The following is an 18,965-nucleotide window of genomic DNA, read 5'->3' as shown; positions in this document are numbered from 1 at the left end:
ACATACATTTGTAAATTATTTATATGAACAGTAACTCCTTTTTTTAATTATTTAGTGAAGCCAGGTACACTTTGCCCAACTTCTTATTATTTAAAATGTGTTTTTGTTTTTTCTTTATATGAGTCTCTTGAATGCGTTGCATATATGCATTTTGTTTTTTAATTGATGTAATATTTTTGTTCACTTAGAACAGGGGTAGGGAACCTTTAATACTCAAAGAGCCATTTGGACCCATTTTCCACGGAAAAGAAAACTCATGGAGCCGCAAATACTTTTTGGCATTTAAAATGAAGAAAACACTGAGTATTTTGGTTTTTTTACCTTTATGCACGCTTTGTATAAAGGGCAACTCTCCTCTTTCCTCAATTTCTCCCTTCTCGTCAGGGTCCGCTTCAAACCCTTTGATTATGACCTTTTCCCAGTCTGTTTCCTCCTTTCCCCCTTGTACTGTCTCTAATATTTCTACCCAGCTTTCAGTTATCTTTTCAGCTCCCCCCCCCCCTCTACTACATTCAACCTCCTTCCCTGCTATTCCTCCCCTCTCTGGGGCTTTCCCACAGATCTCCACCCCGCTTTCTTGTCTCTCTCTCTCTCCTCCTCTCCTGATGCCTCGGCTCTCCTTTCCCACCCTCCCACTTTCCCCAGCTTCTTCTTCTTCTGCTATTCACTCCCTCTGGGGCTTTTCCCACAGATCCTACCCCTCTCTCTGCATCTCTCTCCTCTCTCTCTCTCCTCCTCTCTCTCTAGTCACCTCGGCTCTCCTTTCAACCCTCCACTTTCCCCAGCTTCTTCCCCTTCTTCTCTCTGCTATTCCTCCCCCTCTGGGGCTTTTCCTGAATCTACCCCCCTCTCTTGTCTCTCTCTCTCTCCTCCTCCTCTCTCCTAGTCCTTTCGATCTCCTTTCCACCTCACTTTTCCCAGCTTCTTCCTTCTCTGCTATTCCTCCCCTCTGGGACTTTTCCACAGAATCTACCCTCTCTTGTCTCTCTCTGCCTCCTCCTCTCTCCTAGTCACCTCGGCTCTCCTTTCCACCCTCACTTTCCCCAGCTTGGCTTCCTTCTTCGGGCCTCGTTAAAGGCCGTCAAGTCCTGGGGAAGAACCTCCAGGTTCCTGCAGCTCCTTTATGCGCGGAGCGGGGCGTGCAGCCAACACCATCCGGCCTGAGCAGGCTGCCTTTTCTCAGGATTCTACCCCTGAGGGGAGGAGAAAATAGCAGCCTGGCTCAGGCAGGCGATCACCAGCTACCGCTTCCCGTTCATGCGGGAGGCGTGGGTGTCCCGAGGCTGCCGGAGGCTCCTCCCCAGACAGCCCGGAGGCTGGCCAGACGGTAGCGAGGCGCTCTGGCGCTCGCGCAACAGCGGCGAGGCCTCGGTCTGGCCGCAGCCCGAGCTTTGGCCCAGCGTGCGGCTGTGTGCCCAGCTCCGTCCTGAGGGACAGCGAGGCGGCGGCTGCGGGCAGCGAGCCGCCCGAAGGCGATCACGCTGGCAACACCCTCTCCAGCCGGCACCGTTGCAGGGCCCGAGGGGCAGCAAAGGCACTGGGGCAGGATTTAAGGCGGCGTGGGAAGGCTGAAAGCGAGGCTCCGAGAAGGAAGAGCTGGGGAAAAAGGTGGAGGATTGGAAAAGCGAGGCTAAGGAAAGGAAGGAACAGAGGGACAGATCTGTGGAAGCCAGAAAGGGAACCCATCTCAGGAGCCGCACCACAAAGGCGAGGAAGAGGCTTGCGTTTCATTTCTCGCGATGCAGCGGGAGTTCCCGACCCTTGAAGCTTAGAAGGAGAATTCAGGGAACCATTAATATTGCCAGTCCAAGACAGTCTTTTTATCCATTTTATTCCTAATGCTGCCAGCCTGATCCTGGATTTGTTTCTTTCTTTTTCCTCTGAGTGCGCAACTTTGTTTGTTTTCGGGATCCATTTTGCTGGCTAGTAGGAGATTTTTCTAACCAGTTCACCAAGCTTTCAGATTGTACGGGAATATTCTGTTGATAATTTGTCTGTCAGTTGCTTAGCTTGCTCTACTGTAGTAATTATTCTTTTGCCCTTGAGTAGTACAAATACTAAAGCAAAAAGAATTCCCCAATGACACTGTATTACTTTCTTTTGTAACATTCATCTTAGAAAATCAAAGTCCCTGCTTTTCCTCAATAAATTTATAGGTAAATCTTGGAAAATCTGAACCTCCTTTCCCTGAATCTTTGAGGGGAGATTCTCTTTGTTTATTCATGATTTCTTATATGTAAACTTGACCAGAATTTATTCTTAATATCTGGTCAATATCTGGAAAGTCTCCTTGAATCTTCAGTTAGTCTTGTAATAACTTGTGAAAAGTGTAATCTAGATTTGTCCTACCAAGATCTTTTAGAGTTCACCTAAATCAGATATTACTGGTTCTGCTTTACACTTCCAACATTTCAGTCCAAAGTTCTTGCCCATCTAAATGAAGTTCGATTCCATTCCATTTTTCTTTTGTTTTTCTGCTTTCTGGAGTATTTTTGTATCCTTTTTTAATTTTTTGATAATCCTGTTTCATGCCTAGAACTTTTTATATGTTCAAGGTGTTTTCCCCATGGACAGTATATCCTGGGATAAGAAAGTGAACCATCCCGGTTTGGGCAGGAATTTCCGATAGGCTTCCGTGCCTAAATCAGGCCTGCTACCCATCCGGGGTCTGTCGCCTTAGGATATTTTGTCTGTGGGGAAAACATCTTTCTCTACTTTTTTCTTGACTTCTTTCTTCAGTTTGTTTGATGTGGTTCATGATTGTCTGAATTCACTGTATCAATGTTTCTGAAAGTTTATCCATTCTGCCTAAAACATCCCTTTCTTCTTCTACTACTACTACTACTACTGCTACTACTACTTCTTCTTCTTCTTCTTCTTCATCATCATCATCATCACCATCGTGTAATGTCATCAAATAAATCATCATAATATTTTCTTCTAGGATGTTTTTTGGCATGCCCGATCTTAGTGCCCATTATTGTCTTTCTATTCTTTTCTCTTTACTGATATATTTTATAGTCTTTCCCTATATGAATCTATTGACTAAATAATCAACAATATTCAAAATAGCTTAGGCTATCAGTGTTATCATCTGTTCCATATGCAATAATTCAATAATTCAACAAATATTTATAAATCCAAAAAATTATTTTTTCCACAAGGAAAATAATTCAGACAGTTCAACTATCAACTTACAGTGCAATCCTGAAGAGGGCAGCTGTACCACAGCCGGGGATGGTGCAGCTGCTATGCAGCTCTGCTGCCTCCAAAGAGGTGTGGTACACCACAGCCAGCAAGCGAAAAATGACACTACTCCTTTCCTAATAGAAATGGACTGTGCAGCTCAATGGGCTGTGCCACTGGTTTTGCTGGCATATGGGGCCATTTCCATACCGTACCATGCTACAAGCCAAGCTAAAAGCTGTGCGTCCACAAAACATTTCATCTTCAGCACAGGATCTGTGTGCTGGAGAACCCACTGATACCATGGCTGTTGCTGAAGATGCACAGGAATGTTTGGTGATACTGTGGCTAAACCACATCATTTAACATAAGTGTCTCTATGCTTGTGTCAGTGCCTCTTATGCTGGTGCAAATGGCATTTATACTGGCACTGGGGTCAAGTCACCTCCTGAGCAGTTGCACCTCACCCCTCAGGATGGCACTGTTATTTTCTTAATCATCTCAGTTTATAAAAATTCAAGATAAAAATTATAAGAAAATAAAAATATAGATAAAAATATATAAAGAAATATAAAATTATATTAAAACTATAATAAAAGGAAAGACAATACTAAGGTAAGAAAAAGGAGAGAATAAAGTAGTAATGTTAGTATATTAGTACTAACACAAAATACAAAATTAGTATTATTACTGGTCAGTATTAGTTGCAAGAAAATTAGTTGGATTGTTTTTCTTTTTTAAAAGTAAAGTCCCCAAAAATGGTCCCAAAAGGGAAAAAAGGAACAGAATATTGATTTTCTTGTAATATTGATCTTCTTGTAATTCTTTCTCAAGGGCCCCAAAATCCTTCATGATCAAGCTCCAGCCTCAACAATATTCTACTATGTCACCTTTTAGTTCTCAAGTCTGTTCTAGCCTACTGCATTTTTAAACTGTGTCATAAGAGAGAAATTAGGTCAGGTCTTGTAGTGGCTTGATCCTTTGGGGAGTTATTCTGGATCAAGTATTATTAGTAATACACACCCATATTAAAGGTCTCATTAGAAAGAAAAAGTGATGATGAGAGAGAAAAATAGTCTGTTTTTTGGGGGGAGGTGTCTTCTTATAGTCTGGCAATGTAATAAATCCAGCTTTCTTGTTTTTGCCAGCTCAGAGGATGGCTTACGTCATCGCTTCCTACCATTTCAAGCAGAGTATTCAAAATATATTTCAATCATGTAGGCCTTGAAGTATCTAAAGCAAACTCAGGAAGCCTAGGGGACAAAACCTGACTTTGGCACCCCCCTGGTATGGGCCCTCCCCACCTGTGACCAAACAATTATTTTACACCTTTCAGCATCCGCAGAAACACCTCCACCCCAGCAAAACATACATGGGTCTCTCCCCACCAGTTCTCTTTCCCAATTTTGTCCTCACACCAACCCTATGAGATAGGTTGATAGCCTGAGGAACAGCTCCAAGCCAGTGCAAGTTGGTATTAAGCATGTAAATCTCTCACAAATCACCCCCAGCAAAACATTTACCAAACAAATGTCAGTATCATCTCTCACAAAACACTTCCCAGTGACGGAATCCACCTCCAAACAGCGTCACTTTCAATGGTGTTTAAACTAGGGAGCCCAGATTCTTATTTTAAATCCACCTTAAAGGGAGAATCTGAGGTTCCCAGTTAAAACAACATTGAAAGTGTTGCTATTTTGGGGTTGATTCTCCCCCACCCTGAAACAGCATCACTTTCAATGTTTAAACTAGGGGACCTCACATTCTCCCTTACAAGTCCATCCCGAGAGAGTGAGATTTAAAAGGAGAATATAGAGGAGCGGAGGGTGCCTGCTGTCAGAGGTGCAATTATTAAGGTAACAGCACCAAAATTTCAGGGTATCTTTAGGAGTCTCTCCTGTTGATACCACCCAGGTTTGTTGAAGTTTAGTTCAGGGGGTCCAAAGTTATGGACCCTCAAAGGTGTAGCCCCATCTCCTGTTAGCTCCCATTGGCAGAACAATGGAGAGTTGAGAACACCCTTTGGGGAGTCCGTAACTTTGTGAGTTATTACCCTGAACCTCCTGCTGGGTAGCCAGTATCATCATGAGATCTCCTAGAAAAAATCCTGAAATTTTGGTGCTATATATATTATTGTGCCCCCCCTACAGAATAAAGAAACTGAAAAAACACTAAAAATACAAAAAAACCCCACACATGAACCTGAAATTTTTGTGCCTCTCCTCCTACTGAGTAAAGGACATAGAGGATCCCCCTGGCTTCAAATGCACCACTCTGTTGTGAAGCAGACTGCCCCAAAATTGGTTTTTAATTAATCAAGGTCTCTGAAGAACCAATCTTTCCTCCCTGTACTCTGTCCCCAGTATGGAGGCAGATATGACAATAGCACCCTCTGTGTTCTTTCCCTTCTGTTTTAAACATCACTGTATATCTCCCAGGAAACAGTTGAGAATTTTCAGCTATTCTTTTTCTAATGTTAAAATAAGGTGTTGCTTCTGCAAAGGAAGAAAAAAACAAACCATCTGTTAGTAACAAAATGTTACTGTCACTGAGTATGTAATGTTTTAATGGGACTGGATGGATCCATGATGCTGAGGTTTCTTATTCATTTGCTGAGAAAATTTTCTCTCTTTAAAAAACAAAACATGCCTTCATTTATCTTAACGTGAGTTTGAAACACTTCACATCAATTTCATTCATCACCATTTCAAATAATGACCATACATTACAGCACTAGCAGCAAAACCCTTTGCGAGGGAGATGGAATGGGCCCTAGCAAAGGGTGGAAGAGGAAGCATCTCCCCCTGCAACAAGCTTTACTGGGGCTGTAGTATCCCCCCACCATTGCTTCCGGCCTGGCAGCTTGTACTGCCATCTATCTGGATTCTGGGATCTGTGGCTTGGGGGTGGGAGATGTTGTAGATGTGTGGTTTGGGGTAGCTGGGAAGATGAGGATTGGAGGAGGAAAGGTGAGGCTTGGGTGGAGAGCAGGGTGGCAGGGAGCTGCTTGGAGTGGGGGAGGGTGGAATGGTGAGGACCAGAGTGAGAGGAGGAGTTGGAAGAGAATCACGACTGGGGTGTGGGGAGGCTTGGGTGTGGGGAGAGACTTGGGGTGGGGGAGAATTTGAAGATGAGTATGGGGGGAGGGTAGAAAGGTGAGACTTGGGGTGACGGGTTGGAATGGGGATGCTTGCAGTAGGGGAAGGCAGGAGGTCTTCTGCAGCCCGTGGAACAGCCAGTTCTGTGGACCCAGGCTGGCAGGTGGTAGAGGGAGATGGGAAGGCTTCTGTGGGCCTGCAAAACAAGTTTTCTGCAGTCCTGGACTGCAGAAAACCCTGGTGGGGGTGGGAGGCAGGAGGTGGGGGTGGGAGGCAGGAGGTGGGGGTGGGAGGCAGGAGGGCTTCTATGGGTCTCTTGAGGTTAACACTTTTCTACCCAGACCCAGATTGCCCTGTTGTGAGGGAGGTAGGAGGAGGCTCCGGCGGAGAGGGGATGGAGATGTTGCCACGTAATGGGGAGCAGAGCTCACCTTGTGAGAGTCCCTTCTCCCCTGCAGGGTGGAGAGGTACGTCATCATGACATTCCATTCCTTTAGCCATTTATTGTTTAGAATATCTGAATCATAAAATTAACAACTCTTCATGTCAATTGACACATGTTTGTTTCTCTGTAGTCAAGCTGACACCAACGAAATCCTTTTATTATAATTAACTTAAAGTACTGATAACAACTGGAAGTTGACTACTGTCCAAATTATACCTAGAAGAATTTGACTCTAATACAAGAGTTTCTGTTGACATTGCTTTTTTATTTATAAGTTTATATTAGGTAAATTACTTTAACTGGTAATATAAGAGTTGCTGCTTGCACAGGCACATTTATTTGTTTTGGTTTAATGTGCTGTCCCTCCCCTTTTCATGCTGTAGAATAGTAGTATTCTTATGTTAGTATTTGTACCATTGAGAGTTGCTGTGCTTGTCCCAGCCTTGATGGCCTTTTTTTCCTTAGAAAAGAACATTGTGCACTTTCTTTTGAAAATTAAAATTCTAAGAACTGCTTTAGGTCTTCACATACATGTACAGAAACAAGGAAATTCAGACATATGAGCAGCATGTTATTTTTATAGGACTCCGTGAATTGTGCTTTCTATGGACAGGGTCCCAGGTTGAATCCTTGTCATGTCCAATTCAACCAGGAAACTGCTGCAGTAAAATTGGGAGAGACTTTTTTTCTGTTAGCTTGGAGTCCGATATTTTCCCAGTTACACAGTACTGAGCTAGACCGATAGCATGACTGACTGTGGCTTTCAGGTTTATGTTGTAGTAAACTCCTAAAGAGTCCTCCATTGGGAAACCATGTCTCAACTCATTTATCAACAAATGAAGTGGAAGAATTCACAGTGGTGGTCAAAGCTGCTGCCTGGTGATTCTCCTATCATGCTTAAATGATAAATTTGAACGTCCCATTATAACTAAACATGTAAATTGCTAACATTAATTAGTCTTTATTAAAGTTTTATGAAATACTTAGCCAAGATACCACCTTGGCATTCCATAGTACAAACACTGCTTTTATTTCAAAGTTCAGGCCTCCTTTATCTTGCCTATCTTCTGTTTCTCTTATGTTTTCCCACAGTTCTATATCTGAAAGCATGGTATTTTTTATTTGGATTTTATGTTAGATATTTTAACACAGAGTTTTCTGTGGTACAAATTGTTTATTGAAAGAGTGTATGCAGATATGTTTCACTTGAATGCATTTATTGCTTTTTAAAAAATATACCTGTATTGTGGACTTTCTCTGATGCAACAAAACTAGTTTCAATCTAATTTTTTTTATTTAATAGGTGCTGGAAAGCTTTAAAATAATGGATTATAGCTTATTGCTTGGAATTCACATATTAGACAGTGCTGCAAAAGAGAGAGAAGGCGAGAGTTCTCAGAATGCATCTGATTCTAAACGTCCAGGAGGTCAGAGAGTTCTTTATTCTACTGCTATGGAATCCATACAGGGTCCAGGAAAAACTGGCGACTCGGTCATCACAGAAAGTACTGACACGTGAGTTTCTGAAAATCTGAATGTTTTCCACTTGACTGTTGCATCCAAAATAAAACCAGCTGTCTTTCAGTTTATAAACAATGCAAAAATACCTTAAATCATAATGGTTCTCAGGAATCATTTGGGCTATTTTCCTGTAAACTAGAAGATTTTAAAAGGAATTGATAATCTTTTTAAAGGAATTGATAATGTACCCTTGATCATGTACCCTTAAAGTTCTGGTATTATCAATAATGAAAATACTCAGGCTACAATGATGAATAACAGATAGCATTAATTGTGTGATTCAGCTATCCAAATAAAAATGCAACTAAAATATCTAAAAGGAAAATAGGACTATCTGATAAAATATCTGAAAGGAAAATAGTTCCTTTTGCTGCCCAAGTCATGTTGTTCTTGGCCTTGTACTCGTAAATCTAAGCAACATAGATTTTTTTTGAGTTACTATAGTTCTATAACATACAATAACATACAATATCTGAAAATTTAACATACAATATCTGAAAAATATTTTGTTATTGCCATCAGAATGGGAGGCATACCTGCTAAAAGCCACAAAGGAGAGAAACTGCTGCTATTCATGGGTATTATTGATATCCTGCAATCTTACAGGTAATGTAGAAACTACTGTTTTTATATCTGCTCAGACACCAAATTAAAATACATTTATAAGATGGACACTGAGCTAATTTTTGTTGTCATGTCATCAGGTTAATAAAGAAACTGGAACATTCCTGGAAGGCACTTGTTTATGATGGGGTAAGCCCAGATTTTAAGTTATATGCATTTTTGATTTTTCATTTGTTCCTTCCTGTGAAAACCTGATTCTATGTTTATAGTGTGTGTATCATTATGACACTTGGAGGTCATTCACATTATGGATTTAATTGTTTATATGATAGTATACTGAATAATATATACTCTTTAAAGAAACCTAGCAACAGCCATGGAATTTACAGTGTACATTCTGAAAGTGGAAGAGAAAATGGAGTCTGGATTGGCCATGAATGACTATAATGCATCTTAACTATGATGCTTTATCACGCAGCAAATATACATGTCAGGTAGATTCCTGCCTGCTGCCAAATTGGACAGGTAATTCATTCAATAGAAACATTTTTCCCTCAGGTCTCAGTAGACTAGCCAACGTACAAGAGCTGGCTAGCCGTTCAGGCAACTGTCTTTGGAATGTCTGTATGTTATGGATCTGTCAGAGAAAACAGGGGGAACACTTCAGTAAACATTATCTTAGTGTCTCAACAGAGGGAGGAATCTAACTTTTCTTGATTTAAAAATAAATCTCAGTACATTATAAACATTAGGAAACTTAATGACTTGCAGATATGTAGTGTATTTTGCCAATGATAATTCAACAGTAGATTGATGTGGATTGTGAGGTGAAAACATTGAATTTTTTTCCGTGATATATTGAAGATTCACAACTTAATTTAGAATCTAATTTGTCATAAATGGTATATGTTGACTGTTATTTGGGTTTTACTGAGTTCTTGTTTTATCTTGTAGGACACTGTTTCAGTTCACAGACCAAGCTTTTATGCTGACAGGTTTTTAAAGTTTATGAGTTCCAGGGTTTTCAAAAAAACCCAGGGTAGGTACCATCTCATCATTATTTAACTTATGGTCAGGTAACAAGTTGTTTTCCAAGAAAGAGCACTTGGAAATAGTTTTCAGTGTAGTAATTTCACTTACAAATGTGTGAGCAGTGTCAGTTTATAGTTTGGTGAGAAGTTAGGACAAAGATACTGATGTGAGGAAACAGTCCTCAAACAGCCATGTGTTATTCAGGCATCATTTCAAGTGACATACGCTTCAGGAGGTGGCTATGACTACACCTGAAGTGTCTGTCACTTGGATTAGCAAAAGGCATAAAAGCTAAAGGGATTAGGGAGGCTCTCAGGCAGAGTAGTCAATGTATTGTCGAAGGCTTTCACGGCCGGAATCACTTGGGTGCTGTGTGGTTTCCAGGCTGTATGGCCGTGTTCTAGCAGCATTCTCTCCTGACGTTTCGCCTGCCATCTGTGGCTGGCATCTTCCAGAGGGATCATGATCCTCTGAAGATGCCAACCATTCTGGCAACGTCAGGAAAAATACTAAATAAAATTCAGTCCTTTAGAAATAGCAGCATAAGTGAATCCAATAACTTCAAAGTGTACTGTTCCTGCTGCATAGAGGCCAAGAAGGAATATAAACAGGAACCCCACTCCTTTTGAAGGATGACTGAAGGATTGAAATTAGCCTGAAAAGACCCTAGTGTTGGCATAATATCTAGTTCTGAATCATCAGTGTTGGCAACCCTAGCTGAAGCAAGAATCTACAAACAGATGACTAATTATGATTACAACATAAGGCCCTATGATGAAGTTAGTTTCTTTATCTCCCTCCCTATCCCAGTTTTGGGAGGCAGCAGGTTTATCATAAAGACTAGGGCTATATTCTCTGAGACTATGTGTTACTTCAGTAATGAAATAGGTCATCTTGTAGAAGCAGGTTTGAAGTGGTCTGTGTATGTTCAGAATAATGTGACTGCATTTGGACCTAACATTTGAGCTGGCATTTCTGGCTTTGTGCCACCACCACAACCCCAGAACAATGCTGCTGCAACATGCTGCTTCTAAGATTCTGCCAGTGTAGCAGTTAGTAACTTCCTGCCTTGTATGATTATCTACAAGCTCGCATAGCATGCCATATAAACAGGCTGCTTTTGACCTATCTTACCCATAATGAAATGCTAAGGGATGGAATCTCTCTAGGGGATTAACCCTCCATCAACGGGGGAACCGGAGTCACAAAGTGTGTCCTGCTCCCCCATTGGTGGGGGACATTCCATCCTCTCCCCAGAGCAGCAGGGCAGCGGCCTCCTGCCTCCCCTCACCAGCCTTAACACCCAGCCCAGGTCTGCTCCACAGGCTCATCAAAGCACTCCTGCCTCCCTCCCACCCCCATCAACCACCCCAGTCTGCAAATCAGCCAATCCATGGGCCAAGGTAGCCCTTCCACCTCTCCCCCACCCCCAGCAACCACCCTGGCCTGTTGATCACATGATCTGTGGGTCACAGAAGCCCTCCTAGCCCCTGGTAAGTCCTCCTGCTTCCCCCCCACCACCACCCTTAACGCCCAGCCCAGGCTTGTAGAGCAGTCAAAGTGCTCCCCTACCCCGCAAACCCTAACCATCTCAATTTCACTCTCCCCCCACCCTAAGCCACTCTTCTAATCCTCCATCACCTCAATACTCATCTTGCCACACTTCCCCACCCCAATACTCACCTTGCCACCCTCCTCCCATGCCAAGCCACACCTTTCAGCCCTCCCCACCCCAAGCCTTACCTTTCAACCCTCCTCTCCACCCCAAGCCATGCCTTCCAACCCTCCTCTACCCCAATACTAACCTTCCAGCCCTGCCCCACACTAATACTCACCTTCCAACCCTCACCCCACCCCTAGCCACACCTTCCAACCCTCCTTTCAACCCAAGCCTCACTTTGCCACCCTCCCCCAAGGACGTAGGTAAGGAGGGGTTCTCGGGTTCAACCCCCCCATTGCATGTCTGAAGCTCCGCCCCCGTTTGTTGTTTTTTTAAAAAATATTGAAGTGTTTTTTCAGTTTTTGGCCTGGAGGGGCGGGGTTTTATTTTTTAGGATTAGCGGGCACTTGCAAAAAATTTCAGGGCTGTTAAAGTCAGATGTGCCCTCCTGATGATACAACCATGTTTAGTTGAAGTTTGATTCAGGGGTCCAAAGTTATGGGACCCTGGGGCAAAGAAAGTGCCCCATCCCCAATTGTTTCCAATGGGAGCTAATAGTAGATGGGGCTACCGCTTTGAGGGTCCATGCTGGTCGACTCCTGAACCAAACTTCACCAACCTGGAGTATTATCATCACTGTAAGAATCTCCTAAGGCTCTCCCCTGAAAGTTTAGTGCATGCTAACTTAACAATTGACCCCCTGACAGCAGGCACCCCAAATTCCCCTAGATTCTCGTTTTGAATCCACTACCCCCTACTGCATGTGGATTTAAAGGGAGAATCTGAGGTCCCCAGATTAAACCTTTGAAAGTGATGCTGTTTCCAGGGTAGGGGAGAATCCACCTCAAAACAGCATAAGCTTTCAATCATTTAACTGGGGACCCCAGATTCTCCCTTTAAGATGGATTTAAAAAGAGAATCTGGGCTCCCTAATTTAAACACCATTGAAAGTGATGCTGTTTGGGGGTGGATTTCAGCATCACAGCAGCCACCCGTGGGGGGGGGGCACGCGCAAACCTCAGGTTTTGCACCAGGCTCCATTTTCCCTAGCTACCGCTCTGCCTGGAGGGGAGGGAGAAGGGACTGCCGGCTACCAGCTGGGAGCCCACCCGGTGGGGGGGCGGGCAGGGCAGGGGAGTCTGCCATTTCTGGCCTTGGAGAGCTGCTTTTATAAGCACTGAGGCCAGGGGTGGGGCTTGGGGAGGTGTGGCAATGCCCCCAGGGGCAGGTGGGGGCGTGGCCTTGCCCCCCATCCCCCCATAAAAATCTATACCTACATCACTGCCCTCCCCCACCACAACCCTCACTGTTCCAACCTTTCCCTACCTGAAACCAGTTGGTTCCATGCTCCCCCAATCTGCCAACCCAAGCCTCACCTTTCAACCCTCTCCCCACCCTAAGCCACTCCATATCATTCTCCCCCTCATCTTGCTACCCTCCCCCCATGCCAAGCCACTCTGCTCCACCCTCCCCCTATCCTCACTTTCCCACCTACCCCAAACCACACCTCTCCAACCTCTCCCACCCCCAAGCCACAGACCCAGAACGAGCTAAGTGGCAAGCGTCACTCTGGGAGCAATGGATGGGGTCCACTACAGCCCCAGTAAAGCCCATTGCAGGGGGAGATACTTCCTCTTCCATCCTTTGTTAGGATCCATTTTGCATTTACCCCATGATGGGCTTTACTGCTAGTTAGATATAAAAGTAATAACTTAGATGACTTCTTTCAAGGATTGTGAATGCACCTGTGCAGGTTTGTACACTGGATACAGTGGATAGGATCTTCCCCAACCAGGCACAGCACCAGTACTCCAAAGGGTTCCTGTAAGATGTCTCCAGTCTTCACTTCCACCATACAAGTGCTAGTCAGCATACCTAATTGTTATAGGAAGCAAAAGCCTGTGCATTCTTCTCGTGTCCTTATTTGGAGTTCCCTCTCTGCTTGGAAAAGAAGCAGCAGCTGAGTGAGCACTTGTGTTGCTTAACTCACTTGGGGAGAGATCTTGATGATGATATATGAGATCCCCAAAGACTTCCCATTTTCCATAGTGCTCAGGTACAATAGCAGTGCTTCTATAGTAAAGGTGGATTTATACAGGAACAGATATTAGCATCTTTCTTTAATATAAATTAAGCAGATTCTGAGTATATTTTAATTTTTTAAAAGGCTGTGGAAGCTCTTAACAGTAGCCTTAAAGAATGTCCTCAAAAATAACTATTCATATTTTGTTCACTTGGGATTATGTTTTGAATCCAATAAAGTTTCCCTTTGTAATTTTATTTTGCAAAAAAAATATATGTTTATATAACCATAAATGATCATATAGTGAAACTCAGTTACTTGGGTTCATTAAAAAGGTAGGTCCATTATACTATTGATAAAAGCCAGTATTTCTTAGATATGTGTAGGCTTATGCTTTAAAAATGTCAGAAGACAGTTAAAATTCTTGCACAATATTTGGGAGAAATTGCACTGTTAACTTGCTCTAATTATTGATTTTAATTGAGAGAGAACCAACAGTAATGCAAAATTGAATATGAAAAAAAGAATTGCAAATACACTTGCAGAAAAATGCTTAAGAAGAACCTGCATTTAACCTATAATTGCTTTACTTTTTCTGTTTTCAACCCAGCTTTAAAATCCTCTCCCTCCAAGAAACGATACAATTCAATTGCTGCTCTAAAAGCAACATCACAAGAATTTGTGTCTGCAGTTAGCCAGGACTGGAAAGATGAAAGGCATGACTTGCTTACAGAAGGGCAGAGCTATTCTAGTCTGGATGAAGAAGGTAATGCTTCAGTAATGGCTCTGTCACTGGGAATAAATCCTAAGTTTTCCCAACACTAGCTGTAGGTCTCCTGAAATACAGAGTAGGAGGGTTTAAAAAGAAAAGAAAATGAAAGAAAGATTATCAGATTAAAGGCTTTCTTTAAACAATGTTAAATGATTCTAGGTTGCCTGGGCAAATACAAGAATTCAACCACGCGTTGCTGTGGCTTATTGTGGTGAAATGGGAAAGGAACAGTAGTGCAGCACAGCATCAATTATAAGGAGCCTAAAGCATTGATTGCTCAAGTGGAAACGCATGCAGGCTGGGATACTGTGTGATGTCATTGATGTGTGTGACCGCATCCTCCCTCACTTCTCTTCCCTTGCATGGCACACCCTCCTTCCCCTTTCCTTTGCTTTGTTTCAGAGTGGGTGGGCTCATATCCAGATGCTGGGCCCCCCTCCCACTCCCCTTCCTTGCATGCCACCCTTCACTCTCCTCCCCTCCCTCCTAGCCTGCCCTTGCATGCCTCCCCTCAGATCCTTGCCTCCCACACCCTTTCTTAACCCGCTTGCCTGCCACCCTCTCCCCACCCTCCCCTTCCCGTCTCCCTCTGCTAGGGTGATTGGGTGGGGGGCATATCCAGATGTTGTGCTCATTCTCCCTCCCCTCCCCTTTGCATGCTACCTCTCACTCTCTCTGTCCCCTCCCTCACTTCTCTCTTCCCTTGCATCACCTCCCCACCTCAGGTCCCTTCCCTCTCCCTCTGCTGAATGTGTATGTGAGAGTAGGTGTGTTGTGTGAGTAGTAGTGGGTGAGGCACAGAGGGTGAAAGGTACCTACGTGTGTGTGTGGGGGGGGGGGGAACCCCACCCTGGCGATCTCCCACACAGCAAAGCGTGTGTATGTGTTTTCAGTGTGTCCACTTAGGAGTTATTGCCTATGTACTGTTTTCACCCCTGCCCATATCTGGCCATCTGTGAGCAAAACATTCTAAGAGACACGTAACATTCTAAAAGAGTGACAGTTACACACTGAGCAGCTTCATGGCCTGGTGCTCCAGGAAAAAAGATGTTTTACCTGGCTTAGAGTGTGTTGTCCTGGACTTAGCCGGAGGCACGTGCGATAGAACACAGTTGGAGGAGGAATGAAGTGAAGTGTCTGTGAGATTTTCTCAGAGCCGCTTTGGAGCCCAGCAAGGTGCGGAGTTTATTCTCAGAAGGCTTAACAAGCGCTTGTGGTTCCACTAATATATATAGATATAGGCCCTGGCAAATAGTCGAACAGTCTTGGAACAGATCCATGATTTTGGATAGTATTATATTTTGGTAGTAGCAGAGCACTGAGGTTGATTGATTGGCACAGTGCAACATTGGTCTGTAGTTGCTATTTTGGGCAAGATAATGTTTCTAGTTAATAAAATGTTTGCTTGAGTTGAGTTTTCCTTCCCTGAAAGTCCCCATAATCCTTTCCCTGTTTCCTTCTATCCTTTCTACCCACCAACCAACCTGCCTCTATCTTCCTTCCCCTTCTTCAGTTTTCATTTCTTTTCTTTGGCAGCCTTTCCCCTAGTGTCTGGCCCAGTCTGGCCCAGTCACATGGTGCCAGCCACTCATCTGGGCCAGGCTTGGCCCAGTTCCATAATGGGGAACCTGTAAGGATTTGTGGGGTAACTTCACTTTTCTGTGTATCCTCTCCTGACACAATTTCTTCTTTCTTGGCAGCTCCCATATCTTCAGCTTTCCCTCATTCTTTGTCTTTCACACCTATCAACAATTCCATCTTTTATCTGCTTCCCATCTTCAGCTATATGTATTATTTATGTACGTCATACATACCCTGCCTTTCTTCCACATTTGAATCTGATTCTCCCTGATCATGTTCTGAAACTCTAAATTCCACACTGGCTTTCATGGGGTGGCAGCTGTTGAATTATAGCAAGCAGCCAGGCCTGAGTGAGTCATTCAAGTCATGTAGTAGCAAATAAGTAGCCTGGTGGGTGCTGATGGGCCTGGTCCCGATGAGTCTTTCCTCAAACGCCCCGCTCCTCTCCCTGCTTTTTACTGACAGAAACCAGAGTTTGAAGGCTGGTAATACTGCTGTGGTTTACAATGCACTCAACCACACCTTTGCATAACAAGTTCCACCCAAACACTTAATGATTGGTTCCCCACCCTGGGACATGGACAATATACCGCACTAAACTTTCCCTTCTCACCTAGACACAGTGTGAAACAGACTTTTCTCCTGTGATGACGCACCTCTGAAGATGCCAGCCACAGATGCAGGCGAAATGTTAGGAACAAAATCCACCGGACCACGGCCACACATCCCGGAAAACCCACCAGAACCAATTGCTGTGGTTGTTTGGCAATGACCATTGGGGCGTTTGTTAATTAAAGCTACAGATACTGCTTCCATCTGTCAAGAAACCCCTAATCCAAGGGATTTTCAGGATGTGCTAACAAACACAAATTTACAAAACTCTGGTGTATGAATCTTCACAAAACTCTGGTGTATGAATCTTAGTAGCTACCACCAGCCCCTTTTCACTACGCAAGCAATCCCTAGCCAAAGGACAAGCTTTCACTCTTCCTGTAGTTAAAGTCAAGAAAGCCAGCCCTGCAAGGTAGACCACTTGCAGTATGAATTTCACAAAACAATTAGCTTGGTAGGTACAACCATATAGGCCTAGGTACTGGAATTAGATTGAAACTATCTGAAAACAAAATTACACCTCAAGATGTAATTAAGTGATTTATTAAAACTGTGCAGGGATATTTCTAAAAGAACAGTAAGCAGTGAGGAATAAAAAAGCAAAGGCTAAATCAAAGCTCTAACTACATAGTAATAGCATTGGTTCAAATTACAAGATGTTACTATTCCAGCTGAAATCCTCCAGCAAAATCCACGCTTTCTAAGAGTCAGCATGGGCAGATCCCTACGCAGGTTCAAAATCACAAGATCCAAAGGTAGATTAAGGATCCATGAATACAGCAACAAGAACAGTATCAGGCTGAAACTCCTAAACTTTATGGCCAGGGTCTGTGAATTGGCCTGGGTCCGCTTGACCAGGTCAGATTTTTTGGTTACGGTAATGTCAATTAACTTACTTAACCCTGTTGCTTTAATGCAAAATAATGATCCAGGGCAGGGGGGGGTGTAACTGCAGAGAGCAAACTGTAGCAGCCTATGGGCAAAACCAGAGTTACTTCACCCACAATGGGCTAAAACCCTCCACAGCGACCAAATTTTTTTTTGCACCAGGACATTGTGGTGCCCTGCGGAGAGATGCATTTTTTAGACATATCAGCACCAAAATTCTCGGCCCGACATCATCAGGAGACTGTCCTTATGCTACCCTTTAAGTTTTGGTGAGGTTTGGCTTAAAGAGGTCCAAGAGTTATGGACTCCCAAGTTGGGTAACCCCATCCCCCATTGTTTCCAATGGGAGCTAATAGCAGATGGGGGCTACAGTTTTGAGGGTCCATAACTTTGGCCCCCCTGAACCAAACTGCACCAAACCTGGAGGGTATCATCAGGGCAGTCTCCTGATGAGATCCTGAAAGTTTTGAGACTGTGCGCTATCAGAAATGTGCCCCCCAGCCTTACTAACCCCCCCATTGACAGCAATATAGAAAACTCAATGCAGAGACAAAAAAGGGTTAATACGAGCAAATTTCTGGGAGTGTTCACCAGGGGGAGCAGGGGGCATTTTTGGATGTATCGGCACCAAAATTTCAGGGTATTTATTTATTTTATTTATTTATGGGAGTTTTTTTTTCTATATGATCAATCCCCAACTCTAGAGAGGCTCCGCAAATTGCACAACATGGATTCCACATACAGTATATAAACAAAACCCCATTAAATTAAAATGTAAGTTTTTTTAAATGCAGCAGTATCATCTGGAAATTGTCCTGATCGGACCTCCCAAGTTTAGTGCAGTCTCAAAACTTTCATGGTCTCATCAGGAGACTTCCCTAATGATACCCCCCAGGTTTGGTGCAGTTTGGTTCAGGGGGGCCAAAGTTATGGACCCTCAAAACTGTAGCCCCCATCTGCTATTAGCTCCCATTGGAAACAATGGGGAATGGGGGCACCCCCTTTGGGAGTCCATAACTTTGGACTCCTTAAACCAAACCTCACCAAACTTGGGGGGTAGCATAAGGACAGTCTCCTGATGATTCGCCGAAATTTTGGTGCTGATATGTCTAAAAATGCACCCCCCGCAGGCACCAATGTCCCATAGTTGCAAAAAAAATTTGATTAGGTGGTAGGAGTGGCTTGCCCGACTGGGGGGGGGCATGCAACTGGCTCAGGTTTTACCAGGGCTACAGTTTGCCTCGTTACACCCCTGCCCTGGATCATTTGCATAGCAACAGGGTTAAGTAGTTAATTGACATTACCAACCAAAAATCTGACTGGTCAACGGACCCAGGCCAATTCAGACCCCTGGCCATAAAGTTTAGGAGTTTCAGCCTGATACTGTTCTTGTTGCTGTATTCATGGATCCTTAATCTACCTTTGGATCTTGTGATTTTGAACCTGTAGTTAAAGTGATTTTGAACCTGTAGTTAAAGGACAGTCTCTTGATGATACGCTGAAATCTTGGTGCCGCTAGCCTAAAAACTGCGCTCCCTGCAGGCCAAAAATGGAAAACCACTAAAATACCCAAAAACAAACCC

General features: G+C 43.6%; 1 protein-coding gene across 6 annotated transcripts in view; it reads left to right on the top strand.

Moving 5' to 3' along the window:
* Positions 1–18,965, top strand: part of PIP5K1B (phosphatidylinositol-4-phosphate 5-kinase type 1 beta) — a 104,067-nt gene that overhangs the window by 68,929 nt on the left and 16,173 nt on the right. For all 6 annotated transcript variants that reach the window (XM_048504073.1, XM_048504072.1, XM_048504070.1 and 3 more), the window contains 5 exons: positions 8,033–8,244; positions 8,773–8,856; positions 8,955–9,003; positions 9,769–9,853; positions 14,140–14,295. In XM_048504073.1, the coding sequence (XP_048360030.1) occupies positions 8,033–8,244; positions 8,773–8,856; positions 8,955–9,003; positions 9,769–9,853; positions 14,140–14,295 (586 nt within the window). The remainder of the gene's footprint in view (positions 1–8,032; positions 8,245–8,772; positions 8,857–8,954; positions 9,004–9,768; positions 9,854–14,139; positions 14,296–18,965) is intronic.

Source organism: Sphaerodactylus townsendi, linkage group LG07, assembly GCF_021028975.2.
Source record: "Sphaerodactylus townsendi isolate TG3544 linkage group LG07, MPM_Stown_v2.3, whole genome shotgun sequence".
Classification (NCBI taxonomy): Eukaryota; Metazoa; Chordata; class Lepidosauria; order Squamata; family Sphaerodactylidae; genus Sphaerodactylus; species Sphaerodactylus townsendi.
This window is presented reverse-complemented; position numbering and strand designations above follow the sequence as displayed.